The 23,081-nt window shown below is 38.5% G+C and overlaps 1 protein-coding gene across 2 annotated transcripts in view; it reads right to left on the bottom strand.

Annotated features, from left to right (window-relative positions):
- LOC118790538 (myopalladin-like) overlaps positions 1-23,081 on the bottom strand; it is a 77,880-nt gene that overhangs the window by 31,189 nt on the left and 23,610 nt on the right. Inside the window, exons 8-11 of one of the 2 annotated variants that reach the window (XM_036547488.1) lie at positions 21,535-21,558; positions 11,133-11,249; positions 8,875-9,685; positions 2,561-3,199 (exon numbers count right to left, since the gene is read on the bottom strand). In XM_036547488.1, coding sequence (XP_036403381.1) covers positions 2,561-3,199; positions 8,875-9,685; positions 11,133-11,249; positions 21,535-21,558 — 1,591 coding nt within the window. The remainder of the gene's footprint in view (positions 1-2,560; positions 3,200-8,874; positions 9,686-11,132; positions 11,250-21,534; positions 21,559-23,081) is intronic. The other variant, XM_036547490.1, reaches the window with a different exon arrangement.

Below are 23,081 nucleotides of genomic sequence, written 5' to 3'. Positions count from 1 at the left end.
CAAAATGTCTATGTCAAAAAGGAGAAAAGTGGACATAGAATGTAGAGTTTTCCAAAAAAATGGACCAGTTCCTATTTATTCACAGAGGTGAATGGGAAACCTGTGTGCTTGGTGTGTATGCAGCAAGTTTCAGTGCTCACGGAATATAATATTTGGCGCCACTATGAGACTCATCATGGCGAAAAATACAACAGCTTGCAAGGACAACTAAGAACAGAGAAGATGAATGAATTGTTAGCGGGTCTGAGGAAACAGCAGTCTGTTTTTACCCATAGCCGAGAGGTCAGTGATTCAGGAGTGAAAGTCAGCTACCTTATTGCAAGCGAAATAGCTTTAGCATCAAAGCCATATTGCGAGGGTGAGTTCGTGAAAACATGCATGCTGAAAGCTGCAGAAATCATGTGCCCTGACAAGCGACAGGCTTTTGCCAACATTAGCCTGACAAGAAACACTGTGGCAGATAGGATTTCAGATCTTTCGGCAGATTTGGACAGCCAAATGAAGTAAAAAGTCAAGTCATTTGTTGCATTTTCAGTTGCGATTGATGGGAGCACTGACATTACAGATGTTGCTCAACTGGCCATATTCATTCGTGGTGTTGATGAGACTTTGACCGTCACAGAGGAGTTCCTTGAGTTGGTGCCTATGACGGACACCACAACAGCAGATGACATTTTCAGCTCTCTCGTTGGAGCGCTGGACAGGGCTGGAGTGGACTGGGCCCTTTCTGTCAGCCTGGCTACAGATGGCGCACCGTCAATGATTGGGAAAAAAGCAGGTGTTGTGACAAAATGCAGAGAGAAAGTACAGGCTGCAACATAGTTTTTGGACTTTTTACTGTATTTTGCACCAGGAGGCATTGTGTTGCAAGTCGTTAAAAATGGATCACGTCATGGAGGTTAATCGAACTCGAACTGTTAATTTCATCCGAGCCAGAGGTCTGAATCACCGTCAGTTTGACAGCCTTCTCAGTGATAAAGACGTTACCTATGGCCTGCCATACCACACCGAAGTAAGGTGGTTAAGCCGAGGTGCCACGCTGAAGCGTTTCTTTGATCTACGAGAGGAAATTGGACAGTTCATGCCAGTGATGGAATTCCAATCCCCAGAATGGCTGCAGGACCTTGTATTTATGGTGGATATTACAGAGCACTTGAATAATCTGAACAAAATGTTGCAAGGCCGCAAAAAAGTTGTCACACAGTATTATGACAGCAAACGCGCATTCAAGTTGAAGCTGACTTTGTGGGAGACACAGCTGTCAAATGGTGACCCATTTTGTGACCCATGTCAAATGGTGCTCATTTTCCTCGTCTAAGAGATGTGCGCACGACCGGAGTTAATGCCGACATGAAACGGTACAAAAACAAGATTACGGGATTGCTGCGGGAGTTTGAGCAATGATTTCAGGTCTTTGGTGAACTTGAGACAGAATTCACAGTTTTTTGCTCACCATTCACAGTAAAAAACTGATTTTATCAGTATCTCTTGCCAGGGTACCCCAGATTAACAGCCCTGGCTGCGAAAATTTTGTGCATGTTTGGGACTACCTACCTCTGTGAACAAGTTTTCTCAGTAATGAACATCAATAAAACAAAGCTGCGCTCAAGGCTTACACACAAGTACTTAAATGACATTTTGAAATTGGCTATTACTCAGGATTTGACGCCTGATATTGATGCACTTGTGAAGGCTAAAAGATGCCAAGTTTCAGGAGCAAACTAAACAGTGAGTCTTGACAAGTTGTTTTGATCATAAAGTTAAATACTATATTTTTCAATTCCAGATGCCTGTTACTAAATGTTTTGTGCGTTTGTAGATCCACTGTGATCTGTAAATTGTAATGCACATGTGTGAATGATAAGCTGAGGCATAATATTGTTAAAATTTCACTTATTTTTCTTAAGAAATTTCAGGTTGTTCATGGTTGTTCAGGTTATTCATATTTTTTGTGAAAGGATAGTTCGTTGTAAACATTTCATGTAGAAAACATTTCATGTATAAACATTTTCATAATGTAATTTTACTTTTTTGCACTAAAACAAAGAGAAAAATTTGGAGTTGTCATTATTTATAGGTTGTTATGCTATTATTTTACTGGTCCGGCCCGCTTGAGATCAAATTGGGCTGTATGTGGCCCCTGAACTAAAATGAGTTTGACACCCCTGCTCTAGATAATGTTCTTACGATTTATTATTCATTCAGCAATGCATATTAATATGAAAGCTCCACACCTACCTTACAGTAAGCTATCGGCACATTGATAATGGGTCTAATTTAACAATGCCTATCCCTACAGAAAACAAGCAGCACCGAGCAGGGCAGAGCAGTACAATCCAGTTCAGATGGTGTACTTCACAATTAAAACACAAATAACATTTGTTTCTTGTAAATAGCAACAGGTCTTTTTCCATGTATGGCTTCATTCAGTTTCATTTCATGAACAAAACTAGTTTTGAAACTATAAGACCTTTAATCAGGTTTGAGGGCATGGTTTTCCCACAGTAAAATCAGTTTCCCTCTGCATATCTAAAACCATAATAACAATGATATGACTCACACAGCAGGTGCACTCCGGGGCAGGCCCATTGCATTTGTTGGTGGAGATGTGGGCAGTGAAGGCAGCACAGAGCTGAGAAAGGCCACGGGGTTCTGGATGGGGCTAGGGGTGGAGCTGCCTGGAATTGGGGAGGGTGTCTGAGGGGGTGATTGTGGCCGTAAGGGGAATGTTGAGGGGAGGTGGGTAGGTGGCAAGGGGGGTGGGGACGACACAAATGCAGGGGGGCTGGTAGGGGATTGCAGGACCCTTGTTGAAAACAGTCTGGGGGATTGAGTGTACTGATTGACTGCAGGGGGTAAAGCTGAGACACTCGGCTCCATGAATAACTTATGGGGCAGCTGGGCTGCCATGGCAGTAAGCATAGGTACAGGCGATTCTGTGGAAGAGAGACTACTGACAGGGGAAAGGGACTGTGCAGCAATGAACTCCTTAGGCCGAGTGTAATTGAAGCTTTGCGTCATGTTGGTAGAGGTTGTAGGGGAGGTGTGTGGCACAGGCATGTAAAGATTCATAGGGGCTGGCTGGGGTTCTTGGGGAGGCGCTGGAGACCAGGGAGATTCCTCTGGCTGTGTCTGAGGGCCTCCTTGCTGTTGCTCCAGCAGTACTTGGTTGTGGAGAAACTGAAGTTGGACAGGGTCCCTGCAAAGGCATAAACAAGGAACTGAATTATCTATGACCATGCTATTGGTGGTATGGAGCATTCAGTAAAATGTGCACATATCTGCATACTATGTACAACATACACATTTGTAAGCTGTAATTGTCAATACATCCGAACTATACATTTGCATAAGTACAGGACTTTTACATAGAAATCATATTCAATTGGTCACATGTGGCAACAATAATGTCTTTAATTGTATGTTGTTCCTGCCATATAGTGTCCATGAAGAACTATATTCTACCAAAAAAAGAGAAGGAATTTCTGTAACTTTGTGATGGAAATTGCAATGGAGAGAGAGAGAGAGAAAGAAAGAGAAAGAGAAAGAGAGAGAGAGAGATAAACACAGTGAGAGAATGTAAGTAGAGAGCATAGAATATAAAAAGCATAGAAGAGAATACAGACAGTAATGGCAAGAGGGATCTCATTTGAACAGGGAGTTGTGGGAAGAGCCCTGCAGGGGCTGGTGTTGGGACCTCTGCTGTTCCTTATTTACATAATGGAGCTGGATATTAGATATAAGAAGCAAGATTCAGCTATATTACTAAAAACACCAATCACTGAATGAATCAGTATGCAGTACAATGATCCTTTAAGTGCCTACAGTTCCTTCATCTAGTTCTTTCAGCTCGTAACTATGTGGGTCAGATGCAGTTCACTGACTCACACTACTGATTTGTTCAGTTCTTCTTTTAATATTTTGATGATTGTGTACTTTGTAAAAACAAAAAAGAGTAAAACAGAGACCAACATTCAAAAAGGTAATATTGTTAGGTAATTATTAATGAAGCTTGTTGCTATGCTTAGATTGTTATTAAATAAATACTTATTTCTGGCAGTATTATCTTTAGGATAAATGCTATAGCTCTATTTCGACATTTTGCTGTGTAATTTTAAAATTGTAACATGCCAAAATAAGTTACATTATAGGATACATTGCAGTGACAAAGCTATTTATTTGATTATTTATTATATTATTTTATTATTTGTTACATAGTCAACTTTTGAATTCTGCTAAAGTGCCCCAAATGTGTTTTTAAATGCTGAAAAAAACCCTAACAAACACACAAACAACAAACACTCTACTTGTAGCTGTGTCCAATTTAATATTATATCTAGTCACTCTAATATAAATGGTAGATCTAGTAGTAGTTATTTGTTAAATGTATTGCAATATTTAAATTGCCATTTCTCTATTGTTCTCGGTCATTTTTCATAAGAATATGTCAGCATTTTATTTACTTTATTGGCATCTGGTGTTGACAGAGTTTTCACAAACAAATCTATCACATGAGCTGTGTTTTTTATTTCAGTATTTCACAATGAAGTGCAGCCTTCTACCATTTAGCAATACATGTATTTATGCAGGCATCACATTTCAGTAACTATCATGACTGAAGATTTTTAGTGTTGTAAATATTTGGTATTTTTTCATAGTTGTCATGTGCTCTGCAAATTAATGAGACTATTTGTCACCTTGGTTTGTTTATTGATCATCTTAAGCCGAATGACAGAGCAACTCCAAGCTGCCACCCTATGGTCAGAGAAGGAATCACATGTACTGAAGGAACTAGAAAAACTGAACAAGACACAAATAGTCATGTACTGAAAGAACTGGATTAAATGAAAGAATCAGTGAAATCTGTAATGTGTAATTTCATTCCTGAGAGAACTAGTCTAGAGCAGTGTTATTCAGATGATGGGGAGAGAGCTTTGTTGTGGTGTGTAGTGAATAATATAGATTAATTTTCAGTCTGAATGAGATCACTGAATAAATCAGTGATTCAATGAACTGTAACTTTGTACTGAACTGATTCAGTTCACTAAAAACAATGAAAATATTATTCACTAAAACAAAGAAGCCTAATATGATAGTTTTATAAAATAATTATCAAGCATGCTACAGCTGTTTCTATTTTATTTTTTTTTTCCTTTTTGCAATCTGTGTTGATTAAAGTGATTGGTGCATTTTTAATCAGCAGAATCATGTCAAAAATTCCATAAACAACACTTGTTACTATGAATATATTTCCTCCTAAAGTAACAAAGATTGATTGATAATCACCCTTCTCAGCAAAGAGAATCAGTGGTCAGAAATATGTCATTTACACTCCTAATATCTGCTCTGTCCCTCACCTCTAACTCTTTGCCTTGAGCAGAGTCTGTCATTGTGATTAAAACTGAATCTTTTTCCCCCATTCAGCAAAGCATACTGGACTGAGACTGATGATGTGTGCACCTAAACCATTCCCACTACAGACACCAAACCAATGCCAACTGGTTCATTCACCATTGGTGTGGTTGTACTTTTATGAATTCATAGTTTTAACGATATTTTTAAAAACGCTCTAATTTTGCCCCCATTAATTAGGATTTTAGAGTGTGGGTCTTTGGCCTTCACTCTTCTGTTACAAACTTTTCTGGCGCTACACACATAAATTATACATCAAAACAGAGGATAAAGTCTGCAGATTTTCACAATGTCATCGGTTCAGTGCTGTGATGAAAGGTTTTTGAATTATGAGCCGAATTATGAACTAAAACGCAGAGTTCAGCCACCGCTGTAAGTCTGTGCTACATGTTAGCACATACATAAAAGTGCTAAATATTTTGAGTATCTTAGGGCCTTTCACAGCTGCAATGTGTTGCTTTGTCATGCCGTTATATTGCTGTGGGGTTTGCATTGTGTTGAAATGTGTTTCAGGAAATACAATTTGCAAGAACTGATATTTAATATTTCATTTTCTTACACATATGTTAATATTTTGAGGCCTTGAGGGCATTTTTGAGCTTCTTGCAAATGAAAATTTTCAAGTCTTAGTTGTCAGAGGCTGAATAATGCAGGTAATGTAAAGAGAGTGGTAACAGTATGAGGATTAATGTTTGTTTTCCAGCTATACGAGCATGTCCCATGGGCTGCTGCACCATTTAAGGCAGTGTGTTCTCCTGGTGTCTAAGCCACACCACAACAGTTTCCCTGCTGGCACAAGTAATGACTCAGACCATATAAAGGAAAAGGTTTGGCTTAAAAATATGCTTGATATTCAGAATAATAACAAACACAAGGACAGTGAGCAGAAATTGACTTTGGAGTAGGGGGAACAGAGAGTTGTTTATGTTTTACATCTATAGGGACAACTTTAAACTACATATCCACAACTAGGTCAAGCCTGTTAGACATTCAGAGTGTGTTAACTTTGGAGTGTGTGCTGTCTGTCGAGAATGTGTAGTCTTTAGATCTCTGCTCTCCTCATCTCAGTTCTGTTTTTCCTGGCTGTGTGGTGCTGACTGATTACATTACATTACCTGCATTTAGCAGACACTCTTGTCCAGAGCAACTTCCAGTAAGTGTATCCATTCAAGTTAATGAGCAACAGTGTCAGACCAGGCTAACAACACTCATAGACCAGTGAGTGTAACCGTAACACCATTCAAGCCCTACTACCAGTAAACTTGTGCAACCTGACTAGGCAATGGAAGCCAAGTACCCTATGATACATCAGTCACTATAACACAAAATTCAAAATACATCATAATACTACATGTAAAATAAACAGCAAATCCTAGAGGTAGCAGTTTTAGAGGGTGGGGATTGAGGTGGACCATTAAAGTAACAGTACAATTACAAAAGTGATATATACAGCACTGCACCATTTCTTGAAAACAAACAGTTCTGGAAATGATGGCCACAATTACTCACTAGTGAACTAGAATAACTCAGATGAATGAAACCTTTATCCCTGTCAACAACAAATCCATTTATTAGTAGACTGCATACATTTTAGCAAACCTTTCATAAGCTATGGGGTGCTTCCATGATATAATGAATAAATGCCACAAACTGTCTCCAAGACTGCCACACAATTTATTTGGTCAGGAGTCAATTCAAATGCTGTGACTGCAGGATAAAAAATTGATTGGTCTTGAAAGCAATGGTTTGAAGGTTGGTATATTTTTTACAGTAAATTTGGGGAGAATCTCCTTATGATTATCTTGTTATTGCTTGTGCCATTTGTTTTGTTTATCTTGGTGTGCTCCTTTCATTCTCTTTGCTGCAGAGAGCATTCACCCATCTTTTGGATTTTGCCAGCATGAAACGTGAATGTAAAAGTAATTTTTTGTTAATGAATCAATCATTTACGTATTCATGGAGGATTGTTCAAACTAATCAAAATAAAATCAAAGCATAACTTTATGTATGTATTCTATTTCTACAAGCTTGTTTATGACAGTGTCCTAGTGTACAGTGTATACTGTATACAGTGTTTGTATGCCCTTTATTGTATGAACCCATGGTGTACACTCTGATGTTTTATATTTGTTTTACACATAAATACATACATTTTCATGCTACATCTAAAATGTGATTGCTTTTACAAGAACATTTAACAGAAAGAATTCTACAGCTGGACAGGGAAATGATGATCATTCAATAATTCAATGAATTGCTCAACAGTAATGAGGAAAGCAAGACATGTCAACAATAAAAGTAACACATGAAAAAAACAACCACTGTCTCCTTGAAGCAATAGAACTTGCACTTACCTAAAGCACTTCAGTCAGCTGCGTTTCTGTCATTCTATTGAGTGCCTCGTTATACAGTCAAGTAAAAACCAAAGAAAATGGCTGTGTGTGTGTAAAGAATCCCATATTTCCCCTGCTTCAAACAGGTATCTGTGCAGTGCCTAGCAATGCTGTGACGTTTCAAAATCTGCTCTGGTTTTTGTACTTTTTTGACTTTAATCTTCAGAATGTGATCTCACACTCTTCCAGCTTCAATGTTTATTCTATCCCAATTTGTATGTACTATACACATAACTTTCAGATGGGGAGTGGCCAGTTATTGTAAATTGTTGCTAGAGAGCTCAAGTTACTCAGCAGCTTGCTTAGCCTGTAAGGGAATCAGATTTTAGACCTCGCAGAATGCAAGGTCCTACAATGGCCCAACAATTTAGGAGACCGGCAGACAGAAGGGCTAATAGCTCAATTTATTCCAGAAATGTACCATAGTCAGACTAGAGAAATAATAAAATAATTTTAAAAATTGAGTAAGGTTGAAGTTTGTTTCAAGTTATTATACAAATATGAGCATAAAGTATTCATTGTCAGCTGTAGAGCTAGCATTTTTACATGTCTCATCTTTGAGACATCAGCTTGTGCTGGAATCACAGGAAATGTTAAATATCTCATAGAATTAATTAAAGTTATTGTTGATTGCCATTGCACCGAATTCTCTTGAAGATGAAACTCAGAAAAGGTTTGTCAGAAGCTAAAGAGAAAATGTAAGCAAAAGAAAGTCGACAAATGGCCAAATTGCATGGATGAATATGCGTTCCCTCCATTTAACACTTCTGGAATCGAAAATTGTACATTAAGGTCCCCTCACTACAAGATCCTCTACACCCACAGCGAACACAATCCTTTGACACAGTCAAACAGTAGCCTAGCACTAGCCACACAGCAAACAGAAGCTCGTTATTTGTGTGTAAATGTAGCCTGTGCACTTCACAGCCAGCCTCCATGTAGTTTACATTCTGCAGGTATGTATTTGGTATTTCTCTGACAATTCTTCTATAAAATGAAGTCACTTGTAATGTAATGTAAAAGTCACTTAAAATACAGGGTGTCTAATAAACATTAAAGATATACTCACAGTTTGGGCTTGGCCAGTACAGGTGGAGGCTCTTTATTGGGCAATGCTGTGGGCAAGTCACCATGCGGTTGACTGCAGCTCATCTTCTGCATGGAGCTGGACTCCTCTGAAGATGTGTCACTCTCTGCCTCATCCTCTGGTAGTTTGAAATGCACACGTAGTCCCACACGGGAGCTGGAACGGGGCTCATTATGGTTGACCAGGACTCCTTCTAGTTTGGGTTTAAGACAAGAGCTGAGGGCCTCTGGGGCAAGGATGCTGGATCTGGGCTCAGTGTGGTTGGCTACGGTGCCCTCTGCCTTAGGCTTCAGACAGACACCAGGATCCGCTGAGGTGACGCTGGGTTTCAGTTCATCCTGGCTGTTGAAGCTCCCCTCCACCTGTGCCTTAAGAATGGAGCCGATGCTATCGGGCGGAAGGTTGCTGGAGGAGGGAACAGTACTATTGCCTCCAAACCCCTCTAGCTTTGGTTTAAGACCATAAGTGGGAAAATCTGAGACTAAGATGCTGGAGGGGCATTCATTCTGATGGCCAAAGCTGCCAACTTCACTTCCCTTCAGACTAGAGCTCTGCTCTGCGTCACTGTGATTTATGAGGGTCAGCTCCACTTTGGGCTTCTGACCAGAAATGAGAGGTGAAGGAGGAAAGATGCTGGATCTTGGCTCATGGTGGTTTAATTCAGTTCCATCCAGCTGAGGTTTTAGACAGGATCTTGGAAGATCTGGAGAGATAATCCCTGGTGCCTTGTTCTTGACAGACTCAGCTGCAGTCTTGCTCACTGCTGTGCTGTTAACTTTGCTGCTCTCATTGCCTTATCAGGTAAAGAGACACATATGATCAGGTATGACTTAAAAACATTTATCTGAATTCATTCTGTACAAAGTTAGCACAATACAAGGCTAGGAGACCTATACTATACACCAAACTACATGGGCGTACCACTAGGCAGGTTGCTGAGGATTCAAACGTTCTCTTTCAAACAGCTATATAGATAATCTAAGACAAGGTTTCCTGGCATCGATATCTGTCTGTCAATTCCTCACAATGTTAAAGCTACAGCATGTTGCCAGAAATGTGAGACAGTCTCTGGGGATGCCCACCATTCTTTATGAAACAAATGCCAACCATGGCTTCTGGAATAGGGTCTAGTCAACTGAATTCTAATAATGAATCATTGGCTAGTTTCACATTACCAAAGGGTGCTCTACAATAGAGTGACTGCCAGCAGTACATCTTTTTCTGATGACTGTCTACTAAGCCATTGGTGCCTGGTGTGTTGCTAAGAGCTACTGATGTAGCAATGAGGTCGGGATCTCTGGCCAAGGTAAGCACTTTCAACTCCCATGGGCCATGGCCAGTGGCAGCTACTCCCAGATGCGACTTCTGGGATTCTGTGTGTGACACAACTTAGACCCAAAGTAGCAATCCTTGGACTGCAGGCTATAGATCTTAAGCTCATAGCAAGCCCAAACTGAGCCAGTGAGGAGCTCTTCCAAGCATTTAGATTCAGTATTTAACTTATTATATGCCTGGGGTATAATATTGCCTTTCCATAAATAATATATAATATTGTCTTTTCAATCTAAAGGCATCCACTGTCTCATGCTGGGCTAGTGTGCATGCCTGCCATAAATGCAGCTCTCAATATCAAAACTCTACCTGCTCAGTTTACAAAATGTACCTGAAAGCAATATTCAGTTGTAAAAACTGAAAAAAGAGAAAACAAGAAGACCAGTTAAACAGGTGACTGCAATAAAAATGTATTGTGGTTGCAGTTATGGCCCTTGTTATATTATTGAATATTGTTTCAAAGTATCTGAATCTAATATATGCACTGATCACTGCCCCACTGTTTGTTAGATGGTAGCTGGCTTCAGAACCAGGCAAAAGCAGTCCTTCAGAGTATTACAATAGTATAAATGAAGCAGGTTGTTTTTCATTTTGCTTTTGTGTATTTTCATGCTTTATGTAAGTATAAGAGGTTTAAATATTAATATAGTGAGATACATTACAATAAAGAGATAAAGAGATAAATTAAAATAAATAAAAAACTCTATTACCCAATATTTAATTTTGTTCTCACTGGTTGCACATTAGCTGGTGCCCAGAAAACATGGAAAAGGGATGAAAAATTAATAGTTAAGGTCACAAAAAACCAGCTGGAAATTTTTATTCCCTGATGAAAAGTACTTTCAACTAAGTCACTTTCAATACCTGGAAGACACAAGCAGGGGTTCCTCATTTGCAAACAGTTTTACCTTTCACTTTCAAATAAGCGATGCTGGATACTGTCCCATATTTGTTGCTTGCTGTACAAGTGAATGTTCCAGAATCTTCAGGGAACACTTCAGCAATCACCAAAGAGCAGATATCCTCTAGATGTAAAAGAAAAGGGTAAAACAATTTAGTAATCAAATTATCATTGTTTACACAAACAATTCAGCAATTGTCCATAGAAGTATACCGTGATCTATGATTAGGTGTTTGAATACTCATACACAGACAGTTTCAAAGTAACAAAGTAAAGTAAAAGGTAAAGTTCATGTGGAACTAGATTTGCGTGAATTTCCTGAGAATGAGATGTGTGGTTGCCTGTTTGCATTATTGACCATACACACAAATTTGTATGCATTGGAGTTGCTGTCTCTCTCTCCCCTCCCTCTGTGTCTGGTGGTGCACCAAGCCTGAGACAGAACAGTAAGACACTAGCTGTCTCTGATTGGCTCCATTGCTACAATTTAAATAACAAATGTTAATCTGGTCAGAGTGAGGGGATACCAAAGACCAAACAAAGGCTCATATCTCAAAAACTGTACATCACAGCACTGAAACGAAGACATTGTGAGAATCTGCACAAGTTTTCCTACCACTAGATGTATAATTTATAATTTATACCTATAGTCCCAGAAATGAGGGAAAATGGCAGTCCAAAATGTTTGTGAACGAGGACTCTAAAATCCTATCTATTATAATGGGGGTAAATTTTAAGTGATTTTTTAAAAATATCTTTAAAATTGTAAAAATATAAAATTACACAATATACAAGTACAAGCACACCAATGACTGAGGAGGTCGATTTGGTGTTGGTTTGATGTCTGTATCACAAATGGTTAAGGCTGCATTAAAGCTAGAAGAAGAATAAATAATAATAATAACAATAACTAGATTTGTGTGCATTTTCTGAGGAAAATGCAATGTGTGATTGCCTGTGTGCATTATTTAGCACACAGGCATTAGTTGCCATTTGCGCTCCCTCCCCTCTCTGTGTCTGATGCTGTGAGCTCCCTGAGACAAAGGAATGTGTAAACATTGAACTCTGTGACTATTTCAGCTCATAATTCAAAAACCAATCATCATAGCGCTGAACCAAAGACGTGAAAACCTGCACAAGTTTTCCTACCGCTAGATGTATAATTTATGTGTTTAATTCTATTTATGTATGTAGAGACAGAATTCACAGAGATATGGCAGTACAAGCACACCAATGGAGAATGGAGAAGATTTGGCATTGGTTTTGTGTCGGCAGAGTGAATGGTTTAGGCTGCATTAATGCTAGAATAATAATAATAATAACTAGATGATAATAACTCCTGAGGAAATGCCCATCCCTCCTCCCTTTGTGTCTGACGCTACTGTGCAGCCTGAGACAAGGCAGTGTAGTCACGTGACTTAGACCAGTGGCTGAATTCTATGACTAATTAGGCTCATAACTCAATAACGGTTCAACCCAGAACTGAACTGAAAGTATCAATACTGAGGTATCAAGACTCATGAGTTATTAAAATACTGAAATCCTGTGTTTCTGGGTGTGATTAAATATTTCAATACATCAAATACCATGGTAATCCCTTTTTTCCATGTTATACTTGCTATTTGAGTCAACCGAGCAGTGCAATTGCACTGTATCCATGCCAAAGCATGCATATTCATCTCAAATATAAAGAATGTGTAATCTAGGCAATTTATCTCATATTATGTATTCTTAAAATTATATTTTGAATTAAGACAGTTCACATTTCAGTTCACATGAGTTCCATGAAGCATACCCACATGTGCTGGGTTTGGGTATACGTCTGCTGCAATTCTATATGTACTACACCAGTTTTAATAAAGGATATTAGTTCAGATAGTCACCAACTTCACGTCTTGTTAGTTAGTATAACTAATTGAGCTGCTAGCAGAATTCTTGCAATTGGAATTATAACACTAGAATAATTTATTATGAAGTCATAGCCAAATTCTAGAACAGCAGGTGTGCACAAGCTGAAATAGAGTACAGAGGTGGCTACGTCACACTGGTGTCGGACGTGAAATAGTCATAGACATTTTTTAAAATGCACTTTTAAAGTACTTCTAGTGATTTATGGCTTACTATCAATTTCGAGATTATATATTGTGATCCCAGCTTGCGACTAATATTGTTTATTTTAATTGCTAAATTTTACGTAATTTAATTTTTTATCTTATATGCTAGTACAATGGTTTTCCTCATTCCCGCTCTCCGGCCTTGCTAGCTAGAGTGTGGCTAATCATCGCTATCAGCTATTACTACAGCAGCTTGCAAGCTCGTCTTTAGCAGTCATCACTATCAGCAATAGCAAGCTCATTGTCAGCAGCAATGGTGTCGCTTAGCCATATTCTCCTCTTCTTTAAGTCTGAGACCCAAAGTTTTCAGCCGGGTGAAAACCATTATAAATCAGGGCATGTGGAGGAATTCAGTTGTTTTGAGGGCCATATTGCCGGTTTGGTCAGGGTGAGCATGAGGGATAAGACCTACAGGGTGTCAGTGAGTGTGGGCCAGTGTAACATTAGGTAGCATAGCTAACCAGCTAGCTAGCTAGCAAGCAAAGTCAGTTTACCACATCATCACCCATCGAGCTTGCTAAGTGGACTGATGCTGCATTCCATTTTCCTCGGAAGTCGGACGTCGGAGCTGGGAATGATACACCCGAGTTGACCATGGAGATGGACGCCTCCAGGAAAACCTTTGTTGTGCTTGCTCTTTCAAAATATAGACAACTACAGAACAAATATGAGGTCCACCTCAAAAACATCTTAGAAGAAGTTATATCCACTAATGAATAAATGGTCTGGCGCACTTAACACTAGCTAGTTAACTAATGTTAAGTTGCTAGCGAGCTAGCAAGCAAACGGTACTTAAGATCATAAGTCAATACCTCAGCTTGCAGTATGAATGTTAAAATTAACCATTTGTTTAGAAGAGATGTGATGAAGTTGTTTTTGTTTGATAGCTAGCTAACAAAGTGCATGAAAGTCAAATTAGCTAGCTACTTGCACATTCAGCTGAAAAGTACAAGTACCACCTTATAATCACAAATCTATCTAGCTAGCTACAATACAAACAAAACAATAAATGTAACTAGCTAGCTACTATCACATTCCACTGACAAATACAAATATCCCCTTGCAAACAAACACATAGCTAGCTACAATAAAAAACAATGAACATAGAAAGCTAGGTAGCTTACTAGCTAGCTAATTTGGCTTTCACGCACTTTGCTCAACTGTCATATTACTAATAGCTAGTTAGCTATCAAACTAATACAGCCTCATCACGTCTCTTCTAACCAAATAGTTAATTTTACCACAGACACTGCAAGCAACCTGTTGTGACAACTACTGTTAAGCTAGCTAGCTACCCCTGACCCGCCATTGTTAGACACAATATCAGTTGATAACAACCCATTACACGGTATTTTGCGCATACAGAAACTGTAGCAACATGTCCACAGATAGACATTAGACAGTACTGTGTGTACGACTGATTTAATGAGACACAAATAAGACAGGACTGTTAATAAACAGTATAATACTACAGCTTTCACTACTGTTGATGCCGGAAGCGGCCATCTTGGATTTTGAAGTCGGGGTTGGTGAGGTTCCTCTGACTTTCCAAGTCGGAAATCCGACTTCAGGGGGCAATCCAGTTGAAATTTCTCACTGGGAACTCGGAAATTCTGACTTCCCAGTTCAAGTGGAACGCAGCATGATTGTTAGCCCACGATTTTGAATGATGAAAAACACCCAAAGCCTTTGAGACATATCAGAGTCAGAAACACCTTGATGTTTAACCAAAAAGAACATTCTCCTTACACATGTAGATTTGGGCACTCGACCTGATTGAAAATGCACATTCAGTTAGCTATATTTGATAGACGTCTCTCTGATGGTGTGCTTACAGAGATAACCTTCACAGTTTCCATGATGTAAAACTCAGCCATGGGGCATTATGGAAACCTGAAAAATTTGCAGTCGTTCACATATGTACGGTGGCTGCAGTCCAGGACAAAGCACTAAACCATTTTAAAATGATTACGGTTGTTTGTTAGATAGCTAACTACAAACTGTCGTCATCTTTGCTACTGTGTCTTCCACTGGCAAACCTAGAGCCAACGGTTTTCTAAACAGAAGATCCCTGCATGCCAGGATGAGATGGTGGTATCTGATTTGTCAGGACGTTCCCTCCCACATTGCTATATGATATGTAGCTCGAAAAGTGGACTACAAAACAAACAACAAGTCTTAAATCTTAACATTTTTGGAAAACATTGAAACATTTGACGAGTCCAAATATATCCTCACACCAAACAGGTTAATTCAGGAAATTCCCAGCTCCTGAAATTTGAGTAAAGATGGATTTTGTGCGAAGCCAACAATATTTTCCATAGGGAATGTGCTTCCGACACCAGCAAGAACCAGTGATTCAGATTCAGATTTCAGATTCAGATTTCCTTTATTGTCATTTTATCATGCACTTGCATACAATCAAGAATGAAATAATGTTTCTCCTGTACCAACAGTGTACATAAATTAAGAAAGAGAATAAGAACAACATATATCTATATACATTGAACACTGTACAAACAAACAAGGAGTGTACTGTAAATAGTCTTTGAGTTTTATAGCAGCATGTATTTACAGTATATTTGGAGGGGAATAGCAGCATGTATTCTGTCAATAAATTATTGATGTGATGATGTACCCACCTCGGTACTCTATAAGTCACACTGGGAGGCAGTTGGAAATATTTCATATCGTACATGTGAAAGGGTTATGTGTGTGAGCATGTGTCCAAACTTTTTGTATGTGTTTGTCTTTTACCCCACTCCCCCCTTCCCCCCTCCTTTGTGTCTGACGTGGCTGAAGTCTGCAACTAATTCGGCTCATAACTTATAAACTGTCCATCGCTCACATGACGACATTGTGGAATCTACACAATTTTTCTTAAATTCCAATGTATAAATTATGCTTCTATAGCCAGAATTCAAGGAGATACAACTCTGTAAAAAACTTACTGTTCAAAGTTGGGAGTAAAATATCTCACCCATTCTTTGTTAGCAGGTACAAACACCTGTCCCTGATTGGTTGCTTGGCAACATTCCAATACAAACTGTCACTTGACACCAGCTGACTTTGGCTCAGTTGCAGCAATTTAAATATCAACTGTTAAATTGGTCAGAGTGAGGGGATACCAAAGACTGAACAAAGGCTCATAATTCAAAAACCAATCATCACAGATGAACCAAAGACATAGTGAGAATCTGCACCAGTGTAGCTGTGTTTTGATGTATAACTTATGCGTGTAGAGCCAGAATTCGCGGAGATATGGCAGTTCGAAAAGTTTGCAACAGAAGAGTGCGGGCCTCCTATCTTTTTTAATGGGGGTAAAATTAGAGAATTTTTTAAAATATCGTTAAAACTATAAAACTATACATTTATAAAAGTACAAGCACACCAATGGTGAACAAACCAGTCGATTTGGGGTTCGTTTAGTGTCTGTAGAGTGAAAGGTTTAGGCAGCATGAAAGCTAGAATTATTATTATTATTATTATTATTAGTAATAACAATAATAATAATATATATAGCTGCTAGCAGCAATGAAGGGGCCAAGCACCACATGGTAACCAGGTAGACAACTAATCAGAACAACCCCTGAACAAGACATCAGTTCATCACAGGGTGAACAGACAGATTGACACCTACTCTTACACTCACACCTATGGGCAATATAGCATGTCCAATTGACATTACCTGAATGTGTTTGGACTGTGGTAGAAAACCAGAATACCCAGAAGAAAGCCACATGAACACAGGGACAAGGTTCAAACTAAACGAAGACGCACCCCAAACTTGACACCTCCATATTGTTAGGCAGTAGTGCTACCCATTTGCACCACTGCACTGCCCCCCCTACATAAGTCAAGCTTAAACGTAAGCAGTGCCATAAAATGCAGTGTGCCTTCTTGGGACAATGAAGTGCCAATGCTATTGGAGGAGTGCAATTTTTGGGTATTTGAAAAAATCCAAAATCGTGGGAAAAATGGCAGAGAACATACCATATTAGCTGAATATCATAAATTGTCCCTGATTAGAAAAGGACCCTTCATTTTTCAACACCTTTTTTAGGTAAAAGATTTTTTGAAGATTAAATATTATTTATTTAAAGAAATCATTTCATTTGATACCACCAGGCTTCTAAACAGCTTTATACCCCAGGCTGTGATGATCATGAACACCTTTGCCCCCCTCCCTCACTGAACCATTTACCCCAACATAGGACCAGACCGACACTTCTCTCCACTAGTGCAATCCTTTTCATGCTGCACCTAGCACTTTTTGTACAGAAAAAAAGATTTATTGACAGTACATGCTGCTATTCCTCTCCAAATGTTTACAAAACTGAGTGTGTTGTATATAGATATACACTATATGGATAAAAGTATTTGGCCACACCTGTTTTTCAGGGTTTGGGCCTTCCAAGAAAAGTGGAAGCTGTTATAGCTGCAAAAGGGGGACCAACTGCATATTAAAGTGTATGTACTGTATTTGTATACATTGTACAAATGTCATTACAGTCCCTGTTGGTGTAATGGTCAGGCGTCCGAATACTTTTGTCCATATAGCGTATGTTGTTTTAATTCTCTTTCTAATTTTTAGGTACACTGTTGGTATAGGAGAAATGGCATTTCACTCTTAATTGTATGCAAGTGCATGATAAAATGACAATAAAGTAAATCTGAATCTAATCTGATATCAATTTAATAAAATACACTGAATAAAACAACGTACACTGATATATTTTCTACATCTTTTAGATGAAATTGCCACATTTAAATAAAAATAAAATGTAATCACATTTTCAAATGAATAAACTATTTAAATGAAAATAAAAATAAACTAGTCTACTGGGATTTCTAATACCACTGAACAATCTCAGATAAATGGCGCCAACTGCTGTTCGTAATGTATAAATGACATTAAAAAGTCTTGTTCTCCTATGTAAGACAACCCCACTTTTCAGATGTAATTTCTGAAGTAGAAAAAAACCCTGTCTTACATTCAGGCCAATATGGAAAGTCCAAGTGTTTCTTCAACACTATTTAGTGTATTAATTGTGCAGTAGGTCAAAAGGTGCAGGAGATGTGCCTGTTTTAAGTGCTACAAATTAATTGTATCTTAGCAGCCATGCCATTTGGACTATGTGTTCATTTCCCAGTTAGGACCTGACATGCAATGATGTAATGATCTACAAAAAATTGGTCACAATATCTGCTTTTCTTTGTGTGGTCTGTGCCTTGTGATGTCCATTGGAACAAAATGCCATTAAAATGTAAGTACAGGGACACATGGGTGTTTGAACCTGTTTTTCAGTATAGCACCCCAAGGTGCTCAAATTTCACTAAACTTGATGTGTGTCACTCCGGTCTCATGGTAAGCATGTGTACCGAGTTTTATGCCAATGAACAAAAGCATTGCAGAGTTATGGCACCTTCAAGGGCAAATTTGTGGGTACACTGCAGCCATGTTTTTCAACTTGGGAACTAGCCTTTAACAACTCTTAAAGACAATGGTCCAAAGAGGTAATACACAAAAACCCATTGTGCCATAACTCTAGGAGGAGGTGGTTAAATGTGTTTTTGACAAAATCAAAGATGGATGAAACACAAAATGGCTGACGTGGAGGTTTCATAAGTTCCCAGTTAGGATCCTTAACTTTGATGAAGCACAATAAATTTAGTTGAAATATCTGCTTTTGTGCCAGAGTAAGGGGGATTTAAATGATTTAATGGTATAGCATCCCTAAGTGGCCAAATTTCATGAAACTTGGTGAGTACCCAATATTCCTAATACCAACAAAGTGTACCAAGTTCGGCATCACTCCAACAAAGCACTGCTGAGATATGACTCACTTCCTGCTTTGGTGTATTCACCATGGAATTTCATTGGACGACAGCGGCCACATCATTTGCCCTAGCAAAATTCTTTGAATAACTTTTGGTCAGACCCCTCTGTAGACAATACGTACCATTTGGTGGTGATAGGATCAATGGTCTAGGACTAGTTCGCAAAAGTAGGTTTTTCGAAAAATTCAAAATGCCGGAAAATCCAATATGTCGGACTTTAATGCCAATGGGTGCATTTGAATTGGGATGACCCAAGGAGTCAGTGAAAAAATAAGATCACAACCCTAGGACAAACAGTTCAAAAGTTATTAGCAGAAATATACCTTGAAATTTGGCCTGTTGGTGGCGCTACAGAGATGGATGGATTGACCCCATGTTTACATGTGTTCAACTTGACCCAAGGAATCAAACGTTATGAGCAGAAATTCAAGTGTTTTAATTATAGCGCCACCTAGGGGTGAAATGACACAAAACTTCTTGGACACTCTCAGGACTGTGTAGGAAGTCCATATACCAAGTTTGTTGTGAAGACACAAAAGCATTGCCGAGATATGACCTCACTTCCTGTTTGGTGTCTTCGCTCTCAAACTCATTGCATGTTACGGGCGAAAGCTTTGGAATATCAAAATGGTGGAAAATCCAATGTGGTGGACTTTGACAGCAATGGGTGCTTTGGACTTGGCATGACCTAAGGAATCTAAAAAAAAGAATTTTGAAAAAATTCCAACAGGGTCAGGAGTTACGGCCAAAAATGTTAGCTGAACTTTGACCTGATGGTGGTGCTAGAGGGCTTGATTTGTTGACCCCAAAATTGGTGAGTGGACAGCTGGGACTGTCCTCTATGAGTGTGCCAAAATTCATAAAAAGCATGGGAATGGGAGCGTACGAATGGGCTGCCATAGACTCCCATGGCAGATGTATAATAATAAGAAAACATACAAAAACAATAGGGTTCCAGCACCTTCGGTGCTTGGCCCCTAATAATAATAATAAGAAAGCATACGAAAACAATAGGGTTCCAGCACCTGTGGTGCTTGGCCTCTATTTCTAACAATTACAATAGATGCCTAGCACCTTTGGTGCTTGGCCCCTAATAAATGACCGTATGTGCGAATTTGTGTATTTCAGTTGCCGTCTCCCTCCCCCCTCCCTCTCTGTCTGGTGCTGGACAGAGCCTCAGAGACTCATTTTTGGGAATTTGATACCTTTCCTGTGATGGCAGAGTTGTGCGTAATGTGGCAGAGTAAGGCTGTATTTTATGAGAAAATCTGAGCTCTTTGAATGAACACTTCAATGCAAAATACCACCCTAACCCCACCCACTCAGTGCAGGTGCTAAGAAACGCTATGTGAATGGTACCAACGTTGGGGCTGCTTTTTTCTATTTGTGGAAAAAAAAGTCCCAAGTTTTTTGCCAGTTTTTTCATGTTTTAAAAAAAGACCAGGTTTTGAGTTAGAATTGGGTACCATCAGCATAAACGTGGAAACAAAGACCATGGTGGCAAATACTTAGGCCAAGAGGAAGCATATAAAAACAAAACAATGGAGGGCCTTGAACAGAACCTTGTGGCACTCCATGCAGTACAGGGGAAATGTCAGATGCACCTCTATGTACCTGTCATACAGTGCTAATAGAGAATAGAGAATTAACATGCACTGTTCATACACAATAGAGCATTACCATGCTTTGCTAGTAGTAGTTGAGCATTAGCATACTTCAGGCTATAGGTAGTAGAGCACAAACATGCTAATAGGCAGTAGAGCTTTACTAGGCTCTGTTAATAGGTAGTGGAGAATAAACATGCTAATAGATAGGAGAACATTAGACTTTCCTGCTACTGATTATTTACTATGATGATTTTAAAAATTAAATTAAATTTATATAAATACATAATATTTATGTGAGAAGGAGAATTACATCCATATCCCAGTAAAGGGAAAGAAAATATTGTCCAAATCCTGTCCAAGCAATTGCAGATAGCAATTGCCTTGAAGTTTAAACCCTTGGAAGAGCTTTCAACCTGAAGACATCTCATTCCCTTTCATGGCTGAAGTCCTGGATAAGAATTCTTGGCTCTTGTTCACTGTAATCCCACCCACATCAGCCATCCTCCAAAGTTTGCACATTATTTCCAATCAGCAAGATATATGTCAGCTGATGTGCAGAAAGGAAGAGATTTCTGTTTACAGACAGAAAAGTACAGCATGTTTCCTTTTAAACAGTTGGTTTTTATGTAATAGAGACAGTCTTTGTGTGTTTGAGCTTAAGATTTATGCAGATGGTTTGCATTTGAACAAAAAAAATGTAGAAATCAAAGGATAAATTAGCTACTTTTTTCCTTGCTCCTTTGTCCTGACAGCATGCTGTTTGAGAGGTGTTATGGTGAATGATCTGTGAATCACTTTCCCAGCATGTTCCCATGCCTTTCCCTCTGCTACCCTGGACTATGCTCACCTGATTCAGCCATGGACCTGGGTTCTTTAAAACAAACACAACAGAAACACTTATCAGTACTTACTTCAAGTGATACAGTTGCCTGAGATTTATCACAGTTGCAAATGAACTGTATGTCTGCTGAGTGAGTGTGTATGAGCACATGTGTGTCTGTGTGTTTCTATCAATATGAAGTATAGTTGGCTCTCCCAGTTAAAATATGCCCTGAGGGATATGAATCCTTGTTTTTACTGAATTCCCTCATATAGCTGATATAATGGACTTGGTATCTGTGAAGTCTTTTTATTTTGTGTTCTAATGGCCAAATACATAACTGAACAAACTGTTAAAGTGACACTACTTTACTTTTGTATTTACACATTTACACACTGTAATATAATAATAGGTAATGCCCTGAACAGTGAGTATATTTTCCAGTGTTTATTCATGCATTAAGGATTTATTATAAATATTTAAACACTGAATATAACTATGTGAGGTGGTCTGACAGATCTGTACTTAATTATCATGCATTTTCGGCTCCTATTTGGCTTTGTGACATATACTGTATCTAACCTTGCAGTCAGGAAATTATTCTAGAAATATCAGTCCAGGGGACACCTTAAATATATTTCTCTGTACATTTGTAACTTTGTTACTGGACATCTCTTTGGATGATAAAATAATGTACCAAATGATGACAAAGTTGGTTTGTATAGAGTCAGCTAAATATATTATCAGATGATATTCCAACTTAATGGTTTGTGCCAAAAAAATGCATGTAATGCAGATTTGCATGAACACCTCCAAAATACATGTTAACTGGCTGTTACCAAACAGTAATCACTTTTTTGTCTGACAGATATATTTTAACAATCAAATATTACATGAAAGTACTTATACATACCTACAAATGCATATATGGCATTAAGGTTTGGCTCAGTAAAAAAGTTAAGGCTATTTTTATATAGGGAATTTAACTGGGAAAATCTAATGGCCACCATAGAAAATAGACATAACTAAATGTTACAGAAGGAACAAAAGAGCTTTTGAAAGACAACCAATGAATTAAATAATGAAATATATGCATTATGCATTACGTAAAGTGGTTGTAAATTACTACTCAGAAAATGAGTTCTGTGACACAAATTATACACTTACATATTTTTCTTTTTATAGCATGTACTGATTTCACCTGATATTTAATTGAGGACTGAATTTATATTCTTTCAATAGGTTAAGAATATCTTGCAGGTCCTTAAGGACTATAACTTTAGTAATTTCAGAAATTTCTAAATTTTGGTTAACAAACAAAGGATAAAAATAATAGGTACTAATTTTCTTTCTTCTTCCAAGTATTAACTACCTATCTTGTGGCAACTATGCTAAAGGACCTACAAAATGTCGTAAAAAAGCCATTCGGTAATATGACTTGACTCAGTAGGTTGAGTTGATGAGCACTATATAAACAAAATGTGAAAATTCAGTTGAGAGAATGGAACCCCTCATACAGTTTTCATACACACAGTATTTATGAACATGTATATACCTGGCTGGGGTCCTGTGGT

The sequence above is a fragment of the Megalops cyprinoides genome, chromosome 15, assembly GCF_013368585.1.
Source record: "Megalops cyprinoides isolate fMegCyp1 chromosome 15, fMegCyp1.pri, whole genome shotgun sequence".
Lineage (NCBI taxonomy): Eukaryota > Metazoa > Chordata > Actinopteri > Elopiformes > Megalopidae > Megalops > Megalops cyprinoides.
The sequence above is the reverse complement of the archived record's forward strand: the minus strand, read 5'-3'. Positions and strand labels throughout refer to the sequence as shown.